Source organism: Orycteropus afer, unplaced genomic scaffold (genome assembly GCF_000298275.1).
Source record: "Orycteropus afer afer isolate SDZICR_OR568_19922 unplaced genomic scaffold, OryAfe1.0 scaffold00487, whole genome shotgun sequence".
In the NCBI taxonomy this organism is placed as follows: domain Eukaryota; kingdom Metazoa; phylum Chordata; class Mammalia; order Tubulidentata; family Orycteropodidae; genus Orycteropus; species Orycteropus afer.
In genome coordinates, this window is record NW_006922074.1 from 55,787 (window position 1) to 79,495 (window position 23,709).

Genomic DNA, 23,709 nt, shown 5'->3' on the forward strand with positions numbered 1-23,709 from the left:
CTAAGAGTCAGAATTGACTCAACTTGACAGCAGTGAGTTTGGTTGGTTGGTTGATCTATTTTTTTTTTATTTTTACTATAAGGCAGTCAAACCACACTTATGCATAAATTAATCCACTTGTCCTTGGCCAGACAGTAAATATTTAGGCTTTGTGGGTTACATACCAGCTTTTGTTCTTCTTCTTTTTCCTCTTCCCCTTCTACTCCTTCTCATTTTTATTCTTTAAAACTCTTTAAAAATGTGGAAAGCATTCTCACATAGCAAGCCACACAAACATACATCATGATTAGAGGTAGATAATAGATTATCTCCATCGCACAGGTGAGATTAAGACTACAACTTAAAGAAGAAAGCATCTAACATATTCTGTTTTACTTGTTTTATTATAGATCTACCTGGAGAAGTTTCTAAGGTATGGCAGGTATGGCAACTATCCTGGTCACTACTTCAAGGGGGGCACTCCACAAAACAGTTTTTTTTTTTTCCTTAACCATCCCAGCTTCCATCACCTGCTGTGAGAAGTCATTCATCAAGTTAAAACTAATAACTTTTGTATTTGGGAGCCTCTGTGGATCAAGGAAAGGATCTCTGGTGGCCCAGTGCCTAAGGCATTTGACTGTGAAACAGAAGGTTGGCAGTTCAAACCCACCAGCCACTCTGCAGAAGGAAGATGGGGCAATCTACCTCCATTAAGATTTACTGCCTCAGAAACCCAGTGGAGTTTGCTATGAGCCAGAACCGACTCGATGGCAGTGAATTTGGTTTGGTTTTGTGGATCAAGAAAGGAGCCCTGGTGGCACAGTGGTTAAGCATTCAGCTACTAACCAAAAGGTTAGCAGTTCCAAACACACCACCACTCTGCAGAAGAAAGAAGTAGCAGTTTGCTCCCGTAAAGATTACAGCCTTGGAAACCCTATGGGGCAGTTCTACTCTGTTCCTTACAGTCACTATGAGTCAGAATTGATGGCAGTGCATTTGGTTTGGCTTTGGATGGGTCAAAGCAGACTGTGCGATCTTGCTCTTCTGAGGTTAGAAAGAGAAAAAACTTAAAAAAAAAAAAGAATAAGAAGAAAAGAAAATTCCCTTGAGCACATCATAGACCAGTTTTCATCAGAGAAATCAAGAAAGGTGCGGTCTAGCCTAGTCCCTGGAGAAGGACATCATCCTTGGTACTCACTGCCCTCCAGTCGATTTCAACTCATAGCGACCCCTTCTTGGATCTCCAAGGTAGTATCACTACTGAAGTAGATTGCCCCACCTTCCTTCTGAGGAGTGGCTGGTGGGTTTGAACCGCCAGCCTTCTGGTTAGCAGTCAAATGCCTTAGGCACTATGCCACCAGAGCTCCCTCATCCTTGGTAGAGTCACCAAAAAAGAGGAAGACCCTCAATGAGATAGCTTTGACACAGTGGCTGCAACAGTGGGCTCAAACAAAACAATGGTTGTGAGGATGGCACAAGATGGGCAGTATTTCACTGCTGCTCAATAGATTCCAACTCCTTGCGGCCCACAGGAAGGACACTATAGGATCAAGTAGAACTGCTTCATAATGTTTCCAAGGTTGTAATCTTTACAGAAGCAGACTACCACATCTTTCTCCCTGAGCAGGTAGTGAGTTGGAACCGCCAACTTTTTGGTTAGTAGCCGAATGCTTAACTACTGTGCCATGAAGGCTCCTAGCAACCCAGAGAGAAGGACCTAAATTCAAGATTAAAAAGTAGGGCAGACGATGTTCAGGAAGGCATCTGCCCGCACTCAAGATGGCAACAAGACAGTGTGCCCTCTCCGGTCACATGACCTGCCTACCTCCGAAGGGCGCCTCCCCACGCGTGCGTGCTGCGCGGGGCTCTGAGGCGCTGAGGGGAGAGGCGCTGCCGCCAGCGCCGTCGCGAGGACCCGTTAGAGCGGAAGCGCTGCCGCCGCCGCTGCTGCCGCTGCCGCCGCCGCCGCCGCCGCCGCTACCTTCGCTGTCCCGGGGCCCCTAGTTCCCCGCGGGTGGGAGGCGGGAGCCATGTCGAAGCGGCTCCGGAGCAGCGAGGTGTGCGCTGACTGCAGCGGGCCGGGTGAGTCGCACCGGCCGGGCCCGCTCCCCTCTTCTCTCCTGGCCCGGACCCCTGCCCCGAGGCCGCCCCCTCGGGTCGAGCGAGTGCCGGTGGTCGTGTCCTGCGGCCCGCGGCTGGGGTCGTGACGAGGGGGAGCCCGGGGCAGCCCTGGGGCGGGGCCCGTCCCGGGCCTGTCAGAGCGGGGCGGGGAGGGGGCCGCCGCCCTCCTGTCTCTTCCTCTACGTCCCCTCTGTCCTAGGCCGGCCGGAGAGGCGGCAGAGGCCGGGGCTGCTCCTTCGACAGGAAGGGGCTTGGGCAATCTACAGGAAGACCAGTTACAGAAGTAAAATGCTAGCATCCTCCCGGCTGCGGCCCCCAGAGGCTGCAGGTGTCACTCTCCTCCATCACACACACACACAATCCAGACCCCTGTCCTGCAAGGAGGCCTTGCCTGAGATGGGCGACACTCCGGCTTCCCTCATCGAGACCCGCAGGAGGGCCCACGGGCTGATTCCTTCCCGGCTTCTGGCATCCTGCCTCCTCCCACTCTACCGAAGAGAGTCTCCAAGACGTCGGGGTCTTGCAGAAACAACCAGCACTTAGGAGGCAGAGCAGGTCTCACGTTTTGAGATCCGAATAGGCTGGGCTCGGACTGGGTCTGGGTGACCTTGGGCTTGTAATTTCATGTGGACGAGCCTTACTTGATTTCCTCATTTTTCCGATGGAGCGCATCAAGACTATTTTTGCTCAGTGGTTAGTTAGGAAGATTCAAGGAGTATTCTCATGGTCATGTCTTCTGAGTTGTTTTCTTCTTCTTTCTTTCTGTGTGTGTTTGTGTGCATGTGTGTGTGTTGTGTTCTTTACTGTGGAACCCTTGCAAATTTCAAGTTAGATTTGAATTTCTATATATGCATTAATTACAACTTGCCAAAAAGAAGCAGGCGAACACAAAATCACCTGCCATTTGCACGTTTGCGCATTCAGCAATACAGGCATAAGCAGTTTCCGCCCATACGTGTTTTTCAGATTTACAGTTCAGATCTGTCTTAGCTTTTGGAACTGAGTTGACAGGTCTCTGTGGCTAGATTATTATATGCAGTTTTCAGTGCTTGGGTGTATCTGCTTGGAGTTGGAAGTAATTCAAAAGTAAGATGGCTTCCTTGATAAAATAGCATCCAATAAATAAATCTTTTTCTTTTTTTAATTTTTTTATTGTGATTTAAGTAAATGTTTACCTAGCAAATTGGTTTTCCGTTCAACAATTAATACACATTTTGTTTCCTGACATTGATTCCAATCCCCACATTGTAACAGCTCTTCCCACTTCCTCCCTGTATCCAATAAACAATCTTAATGAAATCATTGACTGCTGATATCGTTGCAACTGTTTTGAACTTCATCTTGTCATTTGAAAGTTCAGGCTAATTTCAGATAGTACTGGGATAACTGAATGGACTGAACAGCAACTAACGACAGGGTAACTCAAACCCACTATGTTTCTTTTGGGGTGGCAGGGTGGAGCAGGGTTACCAGTTTCCTTTGAAGGTAGAGAGAGGGGTGGAGGAGTTTAAAAAGACGTGTTTTATAAACCAGTTAGGGTGAGTTACACAAAATGCATGGTAGTCTCTAAAGATGTTAGTTGCTTCCACTTCCTTCTTTTTTTTTTTGCCTATTTTCGCTTGAACTTTCTGCATCGGGCTTGATTCATACACGTCTAGCTTCAAACTTCCTCTTGGAATGAGTATTCTTTCCTTTTCAACTTGTGATTTGGGGCAAAGTCAAGTCCATGGCCACTCTGAACACTACCCTTTCGATCCTGCAGCCTTTGCAGCGCTTCAGAGCATTTTGTCTTCCATTATATCATTTCAGTTGTTGTCTCGTATGCCTGATCTGCAGAGACTTGAGTCACTTCCTTCCTGTTTTAAGTATAATTAGGCTACCTTGAAATGTTCTGTGACCTTGAGCAGCTAGGAATGTGTTCTGCCTTTTCTGTAAAGCTCTAGGGAAAGCATTACTGTTAGGGTTAGAGACTCCTTCGCAAATCTGGTGAATGGTAAAGCGCTTTCCCCAGAAAATGCACGTGTAGGTACTCTCACACAGAATGTATGCACGTTTAATGAGAGGGGCCACAGACACTTAAGAAACTCATTTGTGGTGTCCATAGAACCCACACACAGCCCTGACACAATACATCCAAATAAACTGGAAGAATTTCACCCACCCTTATTCGTGCAGATTCAGTTTGGTTTTACTATGTTCTGACGTTTTAGTACTCTAGATGTGAGATTCTGACCCATGATGGTTAATTGAGACTCTTACCTAATGTATGTTAAATCCTTGCTGTCTTAGCCCTGTTCCATTTCCTCTAAGAATAATGTGAATTCTCTGGATGATAGGTGAAAATCAAGAGTATGCTTCAAAACTAATTATCTGTCTTTCCCTTCATAAATAGTAGTACCCTGCTGAAAAAACAAAACAAACAAGCAAAACCGATGTTTTGGGGATCCTTTATCTTGAATTTACAGTCTTTGCTTTGTAGAAAGCGTAGTAGTACTGAGAGAATTACAGTCATTGAATAGTTCTGTTTCTGTTTTGTGTTGTTATTAACCATGGTTATTTCTTTTCCAATATTTTAATTGTTTTGTTTTAATTAACATAGTTCATTTTAACTACATCACATTCTGAATTCAGTTGCCTGAAAAATCTGACATTTTCATGGTGGTATTCACATGAAACATTTGATGTTTTAAGTTTCCTTAATCAAAATATGTTTTTCAGTGGTCATGCATTTCGGTGGGCTCTTGAAATATCTGAATGGTGGCTTAGAGAATAATTTATAAGCGATCTAATAGTCAACATTACTGAGCACTTATTGTGTGCAAGGTGCTTTACTTCTGTTAGTATTGTCACTGCCCTGAGATGGATGTGTTCCCATTTGATCATAATGAGGAGGCCTGAAGAAGTATCTTGTCTGAGATCATTGTGTGAGAGTGGCAGAGTTGGGGTTCAAACCCCGGACTGCTTGTAGCCAGGGTCAACCCTCTTAACAACCATACTCTCTGACCGCTCCCCCCAGGCTTTGTCTTTGATTGAAATCCCATAACTTTTCATTATATGGTTTGAAAGGGTTTAAATAAACTTAAAAATGGTAAAGATGATATACATGCATTTTAGAGATTTTTGTGGACATTGAAGAATTTAAAAACAACCTTTAGGCCCCTCAGCTGGAACGGTACCTACTGTCACCCCATTGTGACTTTGATGAAATGTCAAAGATCCTCCTTTACTTTGGGTTTTGAAGTGCTCACTTTACTTCCCCAGATCCATCTTGCTTGCCACTCGTAGGTTATTCCTTGTTCCAAAGGATATCTCACGAAGCTCTGTGGGACTTTGTAGGAAAAAAGTATTGTACACACATCAAATGTATGACTTGTTTTTATTTTACATTTTTGCTTCTGCAATCTGTTGTTATTGCAGCTTATGTTCTTTCAGATCCATTGGAGGGTTAGACTCAGTGAGTAATTTACTTAAAACAACTAATGGTTATTGGCTTGCACTGGTCTACTAACCTAAAGGTTAGCAGTCTGAACCTACACAGCAGTGCCACTGAAGATAGGCCTGGCAATCTGCTTCTGTTAAGATTGCAGCCAAAAAAACTCCAAGGAGCAGTTTACTCTGCAACACGTGGAGTCAGAATTGACTGGAGGGCAACTGACAACAGCAATGGCTGTCAGAGAAGGCAAGGTCTTCCAGTTTGTCCCCAGTACTGGAGCAGCTAAATGACTTTACAGTCCTGTCACTCACCACTTTCTGCTAAGCATAGAGGCATGTAGATTTACAACAGTGGATTAGAGTGGAAGTTTTTTTTCACCACTTACTTCAGGTAATGTTATGCTGGTAAGTCACCATCAGAAGCGTGTTCTCTTGCTGTTTGTGGAGATGGATTTGAAATGGTTCATCTGTAGCCTGTCAATACGTTTCTCTTACATTGACTGAAAGAGCCTGCATCTGAGATGGTAGTTCCATGTCAGGGTTATAAACTGTGCCCCAGAACCAGAAAGGAGTTGATTAACACTGTACCAAATCAGCCAAGATAGGTGGTACCATCAGACAGGGTCACCAGCTTAATGTGTTGACTAGCATATGAAACCAACAAAAATTTCTTTCTTTTTTTTTAAACAAACCTCAATCATCTTTTGCCATCTGTCAGTATAGCAGCTAACTGGTGTCCTCGGCACTGCTTTCTTTTGCTTCTGGAACCTACTGTTATTTCATTCTTCTTTCCAGATCCTTCCTGGGCATCAGTAAACAGGGGAACTTTTATCTGTGATGAGTGCTGCAGCGTCCATCGGAGTCTGGGACGCCACATCTCTCAAGTGAGGCATCTTAAACACACACCCTGGCCCCCAACTTTGCTTCAGGTGAACAATAAGAATTCTTCTCATAGTTTGTGATTTAAGTTTTTAAGGCTCAGTGTTTCAGCAACTAAAATGTCTCCCAGTATACCTCTTAAATCTTCCAAAAGTGTTTGAATTGTAATTGAACAGACATGATGTTTCCATCAATGCTATATATTTAAATATTCTCTGTATTGGATTCATCATTTAGATTTTTTCCCCTTCTAACATAAGTCTTATCCCAGAAGCTCAATCATACATGTATTTATTGACAGTCATTAAAATCTCATGGTTACATTTCACTGTTGGCTTTCTAGAATGTCACCAAAAAAAAAAAAAAAACTCACTGCCATCAAGTTGATTCCAACTCATAGTAACCCCCATTGGGTTTGGAAGGCTGTAAATCTTTGTGGAAGTAGGTTGCCTTATCTTCTTCCCACAGAGCAGCTGATGGGTTTGAACTGCTGACCTTCTGGTTAGCAGTCAGATGCCTTAGGCACTGCACCACCAGAGCTCCTTAGAATGCCACCAGAAATTGTTTTTAAATAGTCCTTCTTTCCCACTAACCATGATGAATGTTTCCAAAAGCCACTGACTTAGAAACTTCTCAATATACTTATTCCTGAGGACCTGCTAATGTTTTTAGAACTTTTATTGTACTTTGATAGAAACATGAGAAGGAACTCCTTAGAAATTTCTGAATTGTCAAACTTAAGTTTTCTTTTAAAGTTGGGAGCCTTGGGAGCACAGTGGTTAAGAGTTTGGCTGCCAGTGGAAAGGCAGGCAGCTTGACCCTACCAGCTACTCTGGGAAAAAGACTTGAGAGTCTGTTTCCATAAAGATTATCTTTTTTTTTTTTTTCCTAGTTTTTATTGTAATTTGGGTGAAAGTTTACAGAGTAAATTCATTTTCCATATAGCAGTTCATACACATTTTGTCTTATGACCTTGACTGCAATTCCCCACAGTGTAACAGCTCTCTTCCTACTTCCTCCCCATAGTTACCTCTTTCCTGTGTCCTTCTTTCCCATGCACGCCTGCCCCCCGACCTGTGTCCCTGTGTAAACACTGCCTTTCTGTTCTCCCGTGATTGATCACTCCAAGGAGTGTATCTATCTGACCTATATGTTCACCCCATATGCTGTCTGTCGTTTGGCTGGTAGCCACAGGAGTGAATTCAGTTCAGATCTGAAGGGTAAGTAGGGGCCATAGTTTCAGAGCTCTCACCAGGCTCTATCAGACCAGCAAACGTGGTCTTTTTATTATTTATTTATTTATTTTTAAATGATTTTGAGTTTTGTTCATGTTGTTCTCCTACTCTATCTAGGATCTCTTGCACTGATTCCTTTCTTAGTGGTTGACAGTGATAGCTGGGTACCATCTAGTTCTTCTGGTATCATGGTCACATAGATTGAGGATTGCATGGTCTTGTAGTCCCCTGGACTAATTGTTTCCATGCATCTTTGGTTTTCTTCATTCTTCTTTGTTCTGGACGAGGAGAGACCCATCGTTGCATCTAGATGGCCTCTTGCAAACTTTTAAGACCCCAGTCACTACTCACTAAAGTAGGATGCAGAACAATGTTTTTGTGTAGTATGTTATGCCATTTGAGCTTGATATCCCCTGTGACCATGATCTCGAGCCCACAGGTCCAACTACTTGCTCCCTCTAGGTAGCTGGCTGTAGCTAAGAAGCCACCACGACCTTGCCCCTTGTCAGCTGTACTATATACCCAGATGTTCTTATAGTGCATACACATATGCTTGTAGAAACATCATCTGCCAACCCTATACCTTGCTTTCATAAAAATTACAGCCTAGGAAACCCTATGGGGCAGGTCTACTCTTTCCTTCTCTTTTCTCACTATGAGTCAGAATTGACGTCACAGCAGTGGGTAAAGTTCTTGTTACTAGTCAGAGACCAAATTAAGCTTTGCTTGAGTGCCTAATAGTCTGTTAAGTGTTAAGTGGGCTTTTTGTTTTATTTGGGGTCCTGTGGAATGTCACTTGTATGTCTATTTTGGGGCACACATTCTTTAAGCTCTCCCGGAACTCAGAATTAAGCATGTGTCTTGCCTTCATTTGTCTTGTGCGCATATTTTACTAAATTGGTGGCAGCTGCACAGTATATCCCTTAAACTTGCCCATAGGAACCAAGTAGCTGGAATAAGTGGGTCTGGATCTCCAATGTGAAAATAGTCCTGCTAATGTAAAAAACCGAAGGGGCCAGGGTGCCATGTCAGGAGTCCTGCTTTGAAATGAAATTGAGAGATATGGTTTATTAATAACTTTTGATTAGAAGTTTCTGACAATTCATTCTCCAGTAAAAGAATGTTCGCCACTCTCGGGTCTATGTTTACAAAGCCGAATTGTATTGTAGGATCTGAATTAAGTCCAAACCAAAACCAAACCAGACTCACTGCTATCTAGTCAATTCTGACCTGTAGCAACTCCAATTGGGTTTCCAAAACTGTAAATCTTTAGGCAGACTGCCTCATCTTTCCTCCGTGGAGAAGCTGGTGGGTCCAAACCACTGGCCTTTTGGTTAACAGCCAAATGCCTTAACCACTATACCACCAGCGCTCCTTGAATAAAATCCCTAGAGATGAGTAATTTCAAATGCCAGGGTTATTCCTAAAGCAATAATGAGCCACCAATGGCACTCAACAAGATTTAAGAGTCATGATGTTCATGTGTATATGAAAAATATAACTAGCACGTCAAGCCATAATTGTTTGTAAAAGTCTTAAAAAGTGAATGAATTTAAAGAAAAATATTAAGTGAATAGTATATGTGGTAAATGGGTCATTAAGAATCTTGAAGATAATATTTGAATGATCATGCTTAGGAAGCACTGTCCTAAAATGACAAAGTAATCTACTCTTGGTAATCTGTTTTAAAAAAAAACATTGCCGTCGAAGTCAATTCTAACTCATAGCGAACCCACAGAACAGAGTAGAACTGCCCCATAGGGTTTCCAAGGCCATAAAGAGCCCTGATGGCTCAGTAGTTAAGCTCTCGAGTACTAACTGGTGAGTTGTTCAAGCCATCAGCTGCTCTACAAGAGAAAGGCACGTCAGTCTGCTTCTGTAGAGGTTGCAGCCTTAGAAACCCTATGGGACAGTTCTGCCCTGTCCTGTAGGGTCACTGTGACTCGGGATCGACCTGAGGGCACACAGCAGCAATAATCTTCCCAGAAGCAGACTGCCATTCCTTTCTCCCGAAGAGTAGGTGGTGGGTGTTGGCCTTTCAGTCAAACCCATTGAGGTGGTTAGCAGGTGGTCCTCTTGGTCAAACCTGAATGTTACATCCAGGTTCTTTCCAATTCTAAAATCGGGAGACAGTGACGTGAGTGATATCCCAGTCATGCGTGTGTTTGTGGTGGGGCTTTGTTCTCCCAGTTCAGTCACTGATTCTCGTTGAATACTTGTGGAAGGAAATTAAGATACGATTTTCATGCTGCTTGATTTTAGATGGTTGAAACCTTGTACAATAATGGTGCTAATTCTATCTGGGAGCATTCTTTGCTGGACCCTGCTTCTATTATGAGTGGAAGACGGAAAGCTAATCCTCAGGATAAAGTACAGTGAGTGGCATGTTTATAAATATTTTCATTTCTTCATAACAAATGGAACCCACTGAAAGGGACACTGCTGTTTTTGACTGACCTCTACCAAGACACCACAGGAGTTGGTGACCCCAAGTGTGTATTAGGCTCTTTGCTGTCAGAAGCGCCCACGGAGGTGAGGAGGAGCCATCTCTTTTGCTTGATTACCCAGCCCGAGTAAATGGTTTATCTGGTTGGAACTGAAAGCTTGGAGGCTGTTGATAGAATCAGGCTTACACTTAGATGCTCAAACAAGAGGCAGTCAGACCAGAAATCTAGGTCCTGGGCACCATTCTGCCTGATGCCTTCCCTGGCAATGGGGTTAAATGCTGCTTCCTCACCAGGCTGTTGGTCAATTGAGGAAATTACACAGAGAAGAAAGAGGCTATAAAAAGCAGGTCTTCTGTAGTCCTGGCCATTATAATGACTAATGTACATTTTCAGACTCTAGACCTTAAACAGCATGGAAACTTAAATCAGCATTGTCCATTTGATTCTCAGGAGAGAATGTGGGTCACTTCCTCTTCTTTCTACATTGTCAAGAATGGGTAATGTCAGATCTGAACTGCAAGTGAACTGTTTTCCTTTTTGTTTTGAACCAGTCCCAATAAAGCAGAATTCATCAGAGCCAAGTATCAGATGTTAGCATTTGTCCATCGCTTGCCGTGCCGGGACGACGATAGTGTAACTGCCAAAGATCTTAGTAAGGTGGGTCGCACCTTTCAGAATCCCTCAGGGGAGCTGGGTGAATCAGCTTACTGTTTCGTTTGAAAAAAAAAAAAAAAAAAAAAAAAAAACCTTTAAAAAGGAAGAAGAGAAAAACATAAATTCACTTCTGTACACTAAATAACTAATAACAGCCCTTTCTACAGTTGGTTTCATCTTTGATTGTAAGTCAAATGGCAGTTACTCCTGTTCATGGAGGTGTAAGGGCAGATTGGAAAGATTAGTGTCCAGAGAACTTGTTTTTCAGATATATTTTAAATTTTGTATTTCTCTAAGTTGTTTCCTTGTTTAACTTTGAAATAGGAACCATCTCAGCGTTTGTTTCTCCAGAGCACTAGAAAGTCTGTGGCAGATTGTTTCTAGGAAGGACCAGAGTAGCAAAGGAGGATAGTAACTTTCTCCGTGCTTCTGCATTGCATAGTGAGTAGGAGGTTCAGAAAGCAAGGTGTGTGACTCAGAGCTTCAGTTTGCGTGGAATGGCTCATAAAAAACCCACTCCCAGCAAGTCTATTCCAATTCATAGCGACTCCCATAGGATTTCCAAGGCTGTAGATCTTTACGGAAGTAGATCGCCTCATCTTCCTCCCGTGGAGCAGCAGGTGGATTTGAACTGCTGATCTTCTGATTAGCAGCCAATTGCCTTACTCACTATGCCACCAGAGCTCCTTGGAATGGCTTATGATACTCAGCAAATGGGTATTTGGCTTCTTTATGTGAGCCTTAGCATGTTATGAAGAGTTAGGTGCCGTCGAGTCATCTCCAGCTCACAGTGACCCTGTGTACAGCAGAACAAAACACTGCCTGGTCCTGTACAGAGGTCCTATGAAGAGAGCCTATAAGAAATGTGCATCTTTATTTTCAAAGCACTGCCTTTGGCACATACAGTGCAGACACTGAAACTCAGGTTTTTTGATTTTATATTGAAACACATGTAATTATTATTTCATTAACTAAAAAGACTCAGTTTTGGACGTCAAGAGTACATGTCTCCATCCCTATGATAAGTTGGCATTGCCTTTTGGATAGCACAAGGTTAGATTGCAAAGAAACTCTGGTGGTGTAGTGGTTAAGCATTTGGCTGCTAACCAAAAGGCTGGTGGTTCAAACCCACCAGCTGTTTTGTGGAAGAAAGATGAGGCGGTGTGCTTCCGTGAAGATTTACAGCCTTGGAAACCCATTGGGGGTTGCTCTGAGTTGGAATCCACTCAATGGCAGTGAGTTTTCCAGAGGTTAGATTGGAGGGAAGACAGCTCATTTGCTGCATGTGTGAGAGCTTTCCTGCCTGAGCCCGCCTTACGGCCCCAGGAGTTGTGACCAGCTGGGGAGGAATGGTTTCCCGCATCTTACTGAGCCAGATAAAGATCATTTATTACTAGTGAAACGTATTGAAATTATTTGCTGTAGTGCATCGTTCTTTTTGCTTTTAAACAAATGCTCATTTTTGTTTCTGTGTCTTTCAGCAACTCCATTCAAGCGTGAGAACAGGGAATCTTGAAACCTGTTTGAGACTGTTATCTTTAGGAGCACAAGCCAACTTCTTTCACCCTGTAAGAAAGCATGGGTTGATTCAGATATTAAACTGAAACAAAATTGGTTGTGTTCGTGCAGCCTTTGGTTAATTTGCTTTTTGTCTCCTTTTTAATAATGATTCCTAGGAAAAAGGAAACACCCCCCTCCATGTTGCCTCCAAAGCAGGACAGATTTTACAGGCCGAGTTGTTGGCAGTGTATGGAGCAGACCCAGGCACACAAGATTCTAGTGGGAAAACACCTGTTGATTATGCAAGGTAGGAGATCTAGAATCTCATCTCTTCTCTCTGTTTGGGATTCATAAAAAACCCACTGCCCGCAAGTCTGTTCCAATTCATAGCAACTCCTATAGGATTTCCAAGGCTGTAAATCTTTACGGAAGTAGATTGCCTCATGATTCATTGTTAAGCAGCTGAATTGTGTATGATTAGCATTTAACCCTTTAAAGATTTACATTCTGTTATTTTGCAGGTGAAGACATTTCACTTACCAGCTGAGCCTGGCAAACACAGGAAAGGGTAGAATTATAAACCAGTGTATTCATCTTCCAGCCTCTTACCCACTGCCATTGAGTCGAGTCCAATTCATAGCGATCCTAAAGGACAGAATGGAACTACCCCATAGGGCTTCCAAGGCTGTGAATCTTTATAGAAGCAGACTGCCACATCTTTCTCCTGCAGTGTGGCTGGTGGGTTCAAACCGCTGACCTCTCAGCCACTGAGCACTTAACCACTGCACCACCAAGCCTCCTTCAGTCTTTTACTTGACCCTTCAAAGCACAAGAGTATTTGAGCCATAGTGCAAGTCAAGTACTGAGAATTGTAAAACCCACTCTCCGGGTTTTTTAATGCTCTTTTTCATTACTTAGGTTTAAAGATAAACCTGTATATAATTAAACATGTGTAGTAAGATGTTAATTGTAGATCTCAGGTTGTAGACATTTGGGTGCTCAGTGTAAAATTCTGTAAATTTTTTTTGTTCAGAAATTTTAACTATGAAATGTTGGCTAACTAACTGAATCTATAGGTTAGATTTGACTGTCTTTTAAATGAGATCAGCAATCTATCATTTTTCCTTCTTTTTCCACATTATTAACTGAGAAGTGCCACTCACTCTGCTCTGCAGAAGAGAAAATAGATGAAGTGACAAAGTTCTGCCCTCCCAGAATTGACTGTCTCTTGCAAGAAGTGATTCATAAAGGCATCAGAGTCAGTGAGGCGAGATAGTATGTGATTCATTGCCCAAATGAGTAATTGTTCTTAAAAGGTATTTATAGGGTTTCTTCATTGTGGTCTAAATCATTAAGAAATTTCTGTAGATGGTCTTGGATGAATGAGTTGGATTTGGGTAGATGAAGGAGGAAGGCAGGCATGAATCAAGATTTGGAGGTAGGGTGGCAGGGCACATACTCAGCAGAGCAGGAGACCTGACTGGATGGAGCAGCGTGTGACTGGGAGTCCTGAGAGCGAAAGTTTCTGGTTGGGGATGAGTACATGATGTCGTCAGATCTAAGACTCTATTGATTGTATGGTTCATCATTATTTCATGTATCGCTGAGAAAGAAACAACCCCCCCCAACTAAAATACTGTATACCAGCAATCATAGGATACTTCCTGATTTCACGGATGTTAAAAATTGAGGGAAAAAAAGATTTAAGTCTTAAAAAACCAAGGAAGTTCAGTAGGTTGGAAGATATTTTGTAGTGCCTTAAATGATGGGAAGAGAAACTGGCTGAAACTAGATCTTTATAGGATAAGAGAGCTATCAGTAAATGATACTTATTATCACTTACTCTGGAATTTCTCTTATGTATCTTGCATATAATGGTCCCTCAAGGTAATGATACATGTATATGCTTTGTTACTAACAGGGTGTCAAGCAACTTAAATATTATTTCATAAATGAAGAAAGGAAAACTTAATATTCTCATTTTCTGTTACAGAAATTGAAGATAGGTAGCTGCAAGTGTTATGAGGTGTATATTAGTTTGGTCTGTCTCTCCCTGAATTGAAGCCCTGAGAGTGATTACTAGACCCTCATCTAGAATCAGACTGGCTGCATCAGAATCATTGGAAGGAATCCCCTTCTTCAAAATACTGATACCTGGGCCCCACCTCATCCTTACAGATTTAGAATCCCTAAGGGTGAGGCCTGGGCTTACTATATATTTTTTAAAGCACCCTAGTTCTCTATCTCATAAGTCCTTGAATTCCTTATTGAGTATTCTGTTTTGTAAATTAATTAAGAACCAGAGTAGTTCAAAGTGTGAAATAGTTTATAAGATGGATATTAGAGTAGACCTTAACGGTGTATTCACACAAGAAGGTTGATTATTCTACAAAGTCGTGTGTGATAAATGGCTCAGATGTCTTCAGAGATATCTTTGTATTTTTATGTTCTAAAGCCATTGAGTGGTGAGCAGTATAAATGATACTTTGTTTTGTCTTGGTAGGCAAGGAGGGCACCATGAACTGGCAGAACGCCTTGTAGAAATACAGTATGAGCTGACTGACAGACTAGCCTTCTATCTCTGTGGCAGGAAACCAGGTGAGTAAGCTCCAGTCAGTAAGTCTCTGGAAAAACAAGCTGAGACACTAGTTTTCTGACCTCCTTTGCTTTCACATGTCCACAAGAAAACTGTGAGTCAGAGTTTATTTGAAATGGTAAGGTAACTGCAGAATTGTCTGTTATATGTAAAAATTATAGGAGCTCTGGTAGCATAGTGCCTAAGGCACTTGACTGCTAACCAGAAGGCTGGTGGTTCAAACCCACCAGCCACTCCTTGGAAGAAAGGTTGGGCAATCCTACTTCCGTAGTGATACTGCCTCAGAAACCCAAGGAGGGGTCGCTATGAGTCGGGGCCGACTCGACGGCAAAAACAACAACAACAACATGTAAAAATTATAAAGTTGAACAAAGCTCCTTGAATTTTTAGTTTTTAGAACTTTATTTAACTCTAGAGAAGTGACTGTTTCAGGAATCAAAAAACATAGAACATGCATCATTATACTTGAGCAGACTGGGACTAGAAGTAGAAAAACAAAGCAGTAACTTTTGTAGTTATTTGAAGAATTCTGCCTTCTCAGAAATGGAAAAAGGTCCAAAAGTGAATTTTACCATTAGCCAACTTTGTTATTCATGATGTAGAGTGGGTTGGAAACTACAGTCTGTGAGCCAAACCCAGCCCCTCACCTGTTTTTATAAATAAAGTTTTATTACAAGATCACCATGCCAGTTCATTTATGTATTGTCTGTGGCTACTTCTCACTACAGTGGCAGTGTTGAGTAGTTTCATCAGAGATTGATGGGCTATGAATCCTAAAATAACTACTGTCTGGCCCTTTACGGAAAGAGTTTCCTAACCTCTGCTGTAGAATATCCACAAATAGGAGTTCTCCACTCTGGTTATACAGTAAGAAACTCAATGAAATATTAGCAAATTGAACCCAACATTATATAAATAAAAAGAATAATACAGTGTAACCAAGTGGGGTTTATCCCAGGTATGCAAGACTGAGTCAGCATTTGAAAATCAGTTCATATGATCCATCAACATTCTGTCTTAGTTAGGTAGTATTGCTATAGCCAAAATACCACAAGTGGCTTTAATGAAAAGAAATTTATTTTCTCACAGTTTAGGAGACAGAGTCTGAATTCAGGGAGCTGGCTTTAGAGGAAGACTTTCTCTGTCAGCTCTCGGGAACGTCCTTGTTCTTGGTGATCTTTATGGGGCTTGGCTTCTATCTTCCCCCATTTTGTCTTATATAATCTGTTGCTTTTATGTCATGAGAGATTGACTCACCACACCCTGAACTAATACTGCCTCATAAACACCACAAAGACAACCCATTCCCAAATGGAATTGTAACCATAGGTATACCTGTAACTACCCACTGCTGTGATTCCAACTCATAGTGACCAAATAGGACAGAGTAGAATTGTCCCATAAGGTGTCCAAGGCTGTAAATCTTTACAGAAGCAGACTGCCACATCTTTTTCCTTTGAGGCAGCTGGTAGATTTGAACCACCAACCTTTTGGCTTAAACACTGCACCACCAGGGCTCCTAACCACAGATATAGGAGTTAGGATTTACAACACATATCTTTGGGGACACAATTCAATCCATAATGAGACTAAAAGTGAAAAATTGTGTGATCATATCAATTGATGCAAAAAAGCATTTAACAAAATACAGCATTCATTCATGATAAAAATTCTTAGGAAAGAGGAACAGGAGGAACTTCCTTCATCTGATAAAGGGTATCTGTAGAAAACCCACAGTGAACATCATCCTTAATGATGAAAGACTGTTGTTGTTACCTGCCGTCGAGTCGGACCCAACTCATAGCAAACCCTCTTTGGGTTTCTCAGGTGGTATCACTACAGAAGTAGATTGCCCAACCTTCCTTCTGAGGAGTGGATGGTGGGTTTGAACCGCCAGCCTTCTGGTTAGCAGTCAAGTGCCTTAGGCACTATGCTACGACTAGGTGCTTTTATCCTAAGATCCAGAACAAGGCTAGAATACATATATTCACCATTCTGATTCAGCACTGCAGTGGAAACCTCAACCAACGCCACAAACCAAAAACCCACTGCCATCGAGTCTCTTCTGACTCCCAGCGACCCCCATAGGGTTTCCAAGGCTGTAAATCTTCATGGAAATAGATTGCCTCATCTTCCTCCCACAGAGTAGCTGGTAGAGTTGAGCCATCTACCTTCTGATTAGCATCCAGATACCTTAACCACCTCGCCACCAGAGTTCCTTAACCAATGCTATAGCCGAAAAAAAGAAAGAAAAGGCATACAGATTGAAAAAGAAAGAAATCAAATTATATCTATTCATAAATTAGAAGATTTCTATATAGAAAATCCCTAGGAAACTACAAAAAAAGTTCATCAATTGTATTTCTATAGACAATTGAACAATTGGAAACTAAAATTAGAAAATACCATTTACAGTAGCTCCAAATTAAATACTTAGGTGTAAAGCTAACAGAATGTGTAGGATCCATATGCTGAAAACTACAAAATGCCAATGAAAAAAATCTAAGGAAACCTAAGTGGAAAGACGTACTTAACATAGTGAAGTTACCAGTTCTCCAGAAATCAAAGTATAGACTTGCAGTCAACCAAATGAGATCTGAGATCAGAGGGGCAGAATTTGCCCAGGGATAAAGCTCAGAGGGCAGGAAGGGAAGGAGAATGAATAGTAAACATGGAGAGGAAGTGGGAAGAGTGCTATTACATTGCAGAAATTTTAATTGATGTCTCAAAACATGTATGAATTTTTGAATGAAAAAAGCAATTGGCTCTGTAAATGTTCACTCAGATCACAATGAAAAGGTAAAAATAAATATTCTAAAACAAACAAAAAGAGTATAGACTTAATGCAATTTGAGAGACATGCCGATTCCAAATTTACATGGAAAGGCAAAGGAACTAGAGTCACAAAGACAGTTTCGCAAAAGAAGAATAATGTGGGAAGAGTTATACCACTTAATTTTAAGATTTGTTACAAAGTTCCACAGTGCTCAGGACAGTGCTCTACAGTACTTTATTGGTGAAGAGGTAGCCATGGGACAGTGTAGAGAATCCAGAACAAGACACATGAATTCGTTCAGTGATTCTGACGAAGGTGCAAAGCTGAGCCAGTAGAAGAAGGACAGTCTTTTCAATATATTACGTTGGCACTGCTGGACATCCATGGGCAGAAAGATGAGCTTCAGCCAAAACTATACATCTTAGGCAGTGATGAATCAGAAATTTACACGTAAAACCTAAAACTATAAAACTTTAGACTGAAGAAAAAAGGTAGGAGAAAATCTTTGTGATCTTGAATGAGGTAAAGCTCAAAATCCATAAAAGAAGCTAATTATGAAATTGGACTTTGTCAAAATTAAAATCTGTAAAAGGTGCTGTTAACAATGAAAAGACAAGCGATAGACTGTAAAAAAATATTTGGGAATCACACACCCAGCAAAGGATGTTCAGAATATGTAAAGAATTCTCAAAATTCAGTAAGAAAACAACTTACCTTAGTCACTGTTTTTTTCTGCTAGCATACCAACGAAATTAATGTGAGGGAGTTGTGTGGTTTGCAAAAATAGAATAACGTGCATGTTATTTGTGTAAAAATACAATCAGCAGTGTTACTATAACAGAAATACCACAAGTGGATGGCGTTAGAAAACAGAAGTTTCCTTTTCTCACAGTTTAGGAGGCTAGAACTCTGAATTTGAACCACAGGCTCTCAGGGAAGGCTCTCTCTGTCGCTCTGGAGGAAGGCCCTTGTTTCTTCTGAGCTTCTGCTTCTGGGCAGTGTTCATGGGGCTTGGCTTTTCTCTTCCCCCCTCCCTACTTCAGTATATGTGTTTAGTCTCTTTGATATCTCAAAAGATATTGGTGCAAAATACACCCTACGCTAATCCTGCCTCATTAACATAGTGAAGACAACCTATGCTCAAATGGGATTATAACCACAGGCATAGAAGTTAAGATTTACAACACCTATTTTGGGGGAATATAATTCAGTCCATAACACAACCCAGTAAAAAATGGACAAAAACTATAAATCAAAAACCAAATCCACTGCATTGAGTTGATTCTGACTCAGCGATTATGTAAGTCAGACAGAAGTGCCCCATAGGGTTTCCAGGGCTGTAAATCATTACAGAAGCACACTGCCTCATCTCTCTCCTGAGGAATGGCTGTTGGGTTTGAACCACCGACCTTTTGGTTAGCAGCTGAATGCTTTAGGCACTGCACCATCGGAGCTCCATAAAGATTATATACAGATGACAAACACATCAAGAGAAACTCAATATTGTTAGCCATTAGGGAAATACAACTCAAAACCACAATGAGAAACCAATACATACTTATTTAAAAAAAAAAAAACCTCACTGCCCTTGAGTCAGTTCTGACTCATAGCAACCCCTCCTTGGGTTTCCAAGGCAGTACACTATCTCTGTGGAAGTAGATTGCCCAGTCTTCCTTCCGAGGAGTGGCTGGTGGGTTTGAACCACCAGCCTTCTGGTTAGCAGTCAAATGCCTTAGTCACTACGCCACCAGAGCGCCTATACATGCCTATTAATATGCCTAAAATAAGGAGCTCTGGTAGGGCAGTGCCTCAGGCATTTGACTGCTAACCAGAATGTTGGCGGCCCAAACCCACCAGCCGCTTCATGGAAGGAAGATGAGGCAACCTATTTCTGTAAAGATTTACCACTTTGAAAACCCACTGGAGTCACTGTGAGTCAGAATTGACTTGATGGCAGTGAGTTTGTTTTTTGGTTTTTATGCCTAAGATAAAAATACAAAAAGTGACGACACCAAATCCTGGGGAAAATGCAGGGCCTTTGTAACTCTTACTTTGTCTCAGAATGCAAAATGATGGAGCTCCTATAGGAAAATGTCTGGCAGTTTCTTACAATGTTAACTGTACATGTGACCCAGCAATCCTGTATGTGGATCTTTAGAGTGGCTTTATGCATTGGATCATGATCAGAATGTCCTCCATAAACTAGAGTAGAACCAAGTCAGTAAGGACCACGAAAGAGGGAGCCTTGGCTTGGTTCTGCAAAGGCCTCCTGCCCTGGCCCTGACTGCAGGAGTTTTTATACTAGTTGATTCATTTGGCCCACCAAAGCTCCGCAAAGCTCTGCCATCTCACACGGATAGCTGAGCTAATTCAGCTCCCTGGAATGCCTTCCCAAGGCTGAGGAGTGTCAGTTTATTCTGAGAATCAACCCTGTAAGGATTGGGGTGAGCACAGGATTTCTCCTGGATCCTGCCTGGACCCCTGTTCCAGAAGAAAATGAGGGTGGGACCCTGGGACCTAGTCAGCTCTTTGGGAATTTGTAGCCAGTCTGATTAAATGGCAGCTTCTGTTCTCCCACTCAATTTCAAAATTAGGAAAAACTACTAATTTTAAAACATAAATTGAGAAAATAATGGTAGTGGTGCATTTACAGCTCTTACTGAAATATTTTTTCACTTTCATTGTGGTGAAAACATACACAAGACTTTTGCCAACATAACAACTTCCCCATTTACAGCTCGAGGACATTGTTGTCATTTTTCATGTTGTGCCACCATTATTGCTGTCCTTTTCCAAAGTATTGTACCACCATTAGTATAAACTCAATGCCCCACACACAAAAGCTTCCCCTTTTCCCCTCCCTCCTACCCATTGTTGTTATTGTTATGTGCCGTGGAGTTGGTCCCAACTCATAGTGACCCTCCCTCAGGTTTCTGAGGTGGTATCACTATGGAAGTAGATTGCCCAACCTTCCTTCCAAGGAGTGGCTGGTGGGTTTGAACCGCCAGCCTTCTGGTTAGCAGTCAAGTGCCTTAGGTACTATGCTACCAGAGCTCCTACTCCTTCTGGTAACCACTAATAATCTTTGGTTTCTCTCTCTCTGTCTCTGTAGATAGATAATGTTACTGTACAGTTTTAACTGATAGCTATTTTATGAACAAAACTTTGCCTTGGTTTCTCTTTCAGATCACAAAAATGGACAGCACTTTATAATACCTCAAATGGCAGACAGGTAAGGCCAGTTGAAATACCAATTAATATTTTTCTGTCACTCCTTGGTTGTATAGTATTTAAGTGCATTGTACTTTGTGTTTAACAAAGCCCATACATTTTTCTCTTTTATGGCTATACGATTTGGAAATAAGACGGCTGTAAGTAAACCACCATATAAAACTTAAGTTTGAAAGAGTACAATTTACAGATTTTCTAAAAAGAAAATGGGAATCAGTGATAGTGCCTCTGTTTTAGCCATTTGTGGCAGAATGTTGTATCTATAGATTATATTAACAGAGTATGTCTATTATATAAGACATTATATCCTTTGTCTATAGCAGAGGTTGGCAAACTTTTTCTATAAAGGGACAGATAGTAAACATTTTAGGCTTTGAGGGCCACATGGCCTCTGCTGCTCCTATTCACCTCTGCCACTCTAGCGTGAAAGTATCTGTGGACAGCATGTAAATGAACAGGCATATGTCTGTATCCAGTAAAATTTTCAGAACACTGAACTTTGAATTCCATATAATTTTTATGTGTCATGAAACATACCCTCCCCAACTGTTTGAAAATGTAAAAGTCATTCTTACTTATGGGCTGAGCAAAAAGCGAGCTGTCATTTGCTGACCCCTGGTTTATATCAGATGGGCTCACTGCTGTAACAGTGACTCCTTAAGCCCTTACTGAGCCAGTTACTTTGGCACAGATACTCATAGGAGTTTATGGAATGATAACTACTGTTCACATGTAATCTTGCAATTCTGGTTTTTCACATTCTGAGCTCTGGTGGCACAGTGCCTAAGGCATTTGGCCGCTAACCAGAAGGCTGGCGGTTCAAACTCACCAGCCACTCCTCGGAAGGAAGACTGGGCAATCTACTTCCATAGCGATGCTGCCTCGGAAACCCAAGGAGGAGTCTCTATGAGTCGAATTGACTCAACAGCAGTGAGGTGTTTTTTTTTTTGGACCTTTTCATATTTTTGTCTATCATGCTTTTGTGTATAGTTCAGATTTGTAATTTCTCACATAAGAGCCTGGAGATTAGCTTGGCAGTAGTTTTTGTCTTTCAGTTGGTAGGTTTTTTGTTTTTTTTTTTTTGCCCCCTTAACCACGCTATATAATCCATGGTATTTCCAGGAGGAGTTACTTTCACCAGGTTATTATGTCCATAATTTCTTCCCTGACCTCTGCTAGCCTGTAGAATTCCTGGCGCTGATAGTTTCTGTAAACTGTAATTAATATTTTGAGTTTTGGGGTATCTTCTACAGAGCTCACAAGAAAACATGGTTTTATTTGTTTGCTTATTAGTTTTGTACATTTTCTTAGCAGCCTGGATTTGTCTGAGTTGGCAAAAGCTGCTAAGAAGAAACTTCAGTCTGTGAGTATCTCTCTTTACTAGTGAAATCCAGTGTGGGTATCACCATCTCCTTCTAATACCCATTCTCAGTCCAGGTTACCTGTTTGCGTCAGATGACTTTGTTTCATACTTAGAGATATTGTGAAGTCAGCAGGAAACCATTTACTTATGTAGGGACGAAGAAGGAAAGTACTACTAAGTGTAGTGTGTCTGATTCATTGGCTCTGCTTCAAACAATACCATTGTTATCTGTCATTTTAAAAGTGAAAGCCGTGCTTTTGATATTGGGGAGTTGTTTCTCCAGGTGAGTCCTCTAGTTTCTCCCAGTATCAGTATGTTAACTTGATTAGGACGACTTCTTCTAGTCATGTGGGATGCCAGAGAATGATAGAAGTTAGTGCAGCAGTGGTCAGTCGCATAGATTAACCTTGCAACCACTTGACACCCAGCTACTGTTTTAATTCCCCTGCGTATCCCATGCCATTCACCTGAGATGTTAAAATTTAGGATTTTAAAAGCAAATAGTCCTGCCCTGGATTCGTGCTCAGAGCTTGCCCAGCTCAGCAGGTTTACAACCTCACTGTCATCTGTGTATCTCTCCAACCTCAGGCAGGGCCATTTTAACCACATCATACTCCTGTTGTTGTTGTTGTTGTTGATACGTGCTGTCGAGTCGGATTGTTGTTACGTGCTGTCGAGTCGGATCCGACTCATAGCGACTCCTCCTTGGGTTTCTGAGGCGGTATCACTACGGAAGTAGATTGCCCAACCTTCCTTCTGAGGAGTAGCTGGTGGGTTTGAACCGCCAGCCTTCTGGTTAGCAGTCAAGTGCCTTAGGCTCTATGCTACCAGAGCTCCTGTTACACTCCTAGCTGTCCTTATTGCTCTCTGGATCAGAACCAAGATCCTTAACATCTTTGCAGAACCTGTAAGGGTGTCACTCAACTCTTACCTTTTTTTTTTTTTTTTTTTGCCTTCCCGTCTGGTTCCCGTTGTGTGTGTGTGTGTGTCTGTTTACGTATTTCTTTATTGCTTAACATTCTCTGAGACCATTCGCTGCCGCTTTCGGGTCCTCCTTTAGGAATCCTTATATGTTTTGTTCCCTTTCCCAGCTTCCAGCCCTCTTACCATTCAAGTAGCTGAGCTCTGTCCACCCTCACAATTTAGGTAGTAATTTTCCCAATACTGCAGCTTCCCTAATATATGCCTTCCCCTTCATTTCCCTTTTCACTCTTACTATGACTTCAAATAATATTAAGTAGTAAATATTATATTAAATGAATTTATCTTTCACTAGTACTTAACTGTAATATGAAATAAATGTATTTTATGCAATTTGTTTGGTGTCTTTGTGTTCTCTATCTATGGTTCTGTGTGTCTGTGTTTTTTATTGCCTTTCTTCAATTAAAGAGTTTGTATAATAAGACCATTAAGCTTTGGAGTCAGATAGCACTCAATATTATGTGATATCTTTTTAATTACCTGAGTAATATGTAAGCAAATTATTATTATTCCCT

The 23,709-nt window shown here is 41.7% G+C and overlaps 1 protein-coding gene across 1 annotated transcript in view; it reads left to right on the plus strand.

Moving 5' to 3' along the window:
* The first annotated feature begins 2,009 nt into the window (after positions 1-2,009).
* Positions 2,010-23,709, plus strand: part of GIT2 (GIT ArfGAP 2) — a 66,782-nt gene continuing 45,082 nt past the window's right edge. The window contains exons 1-9 of the mRNA XM_007954965.1: positions 2,010-2,061; positions 6,328-6,461; positions 9,909-10,021; positions 10,645-10,750; positions 12,229-12,315; positions 12,424-12,554; positions 14,751-14,845; positions 20,806-20,851; positions 22,162-22,213. Coding sequence (XP_007953156.1) covers positions 2,010-2,061; positions 6,328-6,461; positions 9,909-10,021; positions 10,645-10,750; positions 12,229-12,315; positions 12,424-12,554; positions 14,751-14,845; positions 20,806-20,851; positions 22,162-22,213 — 816 coding nt within the window. The remainder of the gene's footprint in view (positions 2,062-6,327; positions 6,462-9,908; positions 10,022-10,644; positions 10,751-12,228; positions 12,316-12,423; positions 12,555-14,750; positions 14,846-20,805; positions 20,852-22,161; positions 22,214-23,709) is intronic.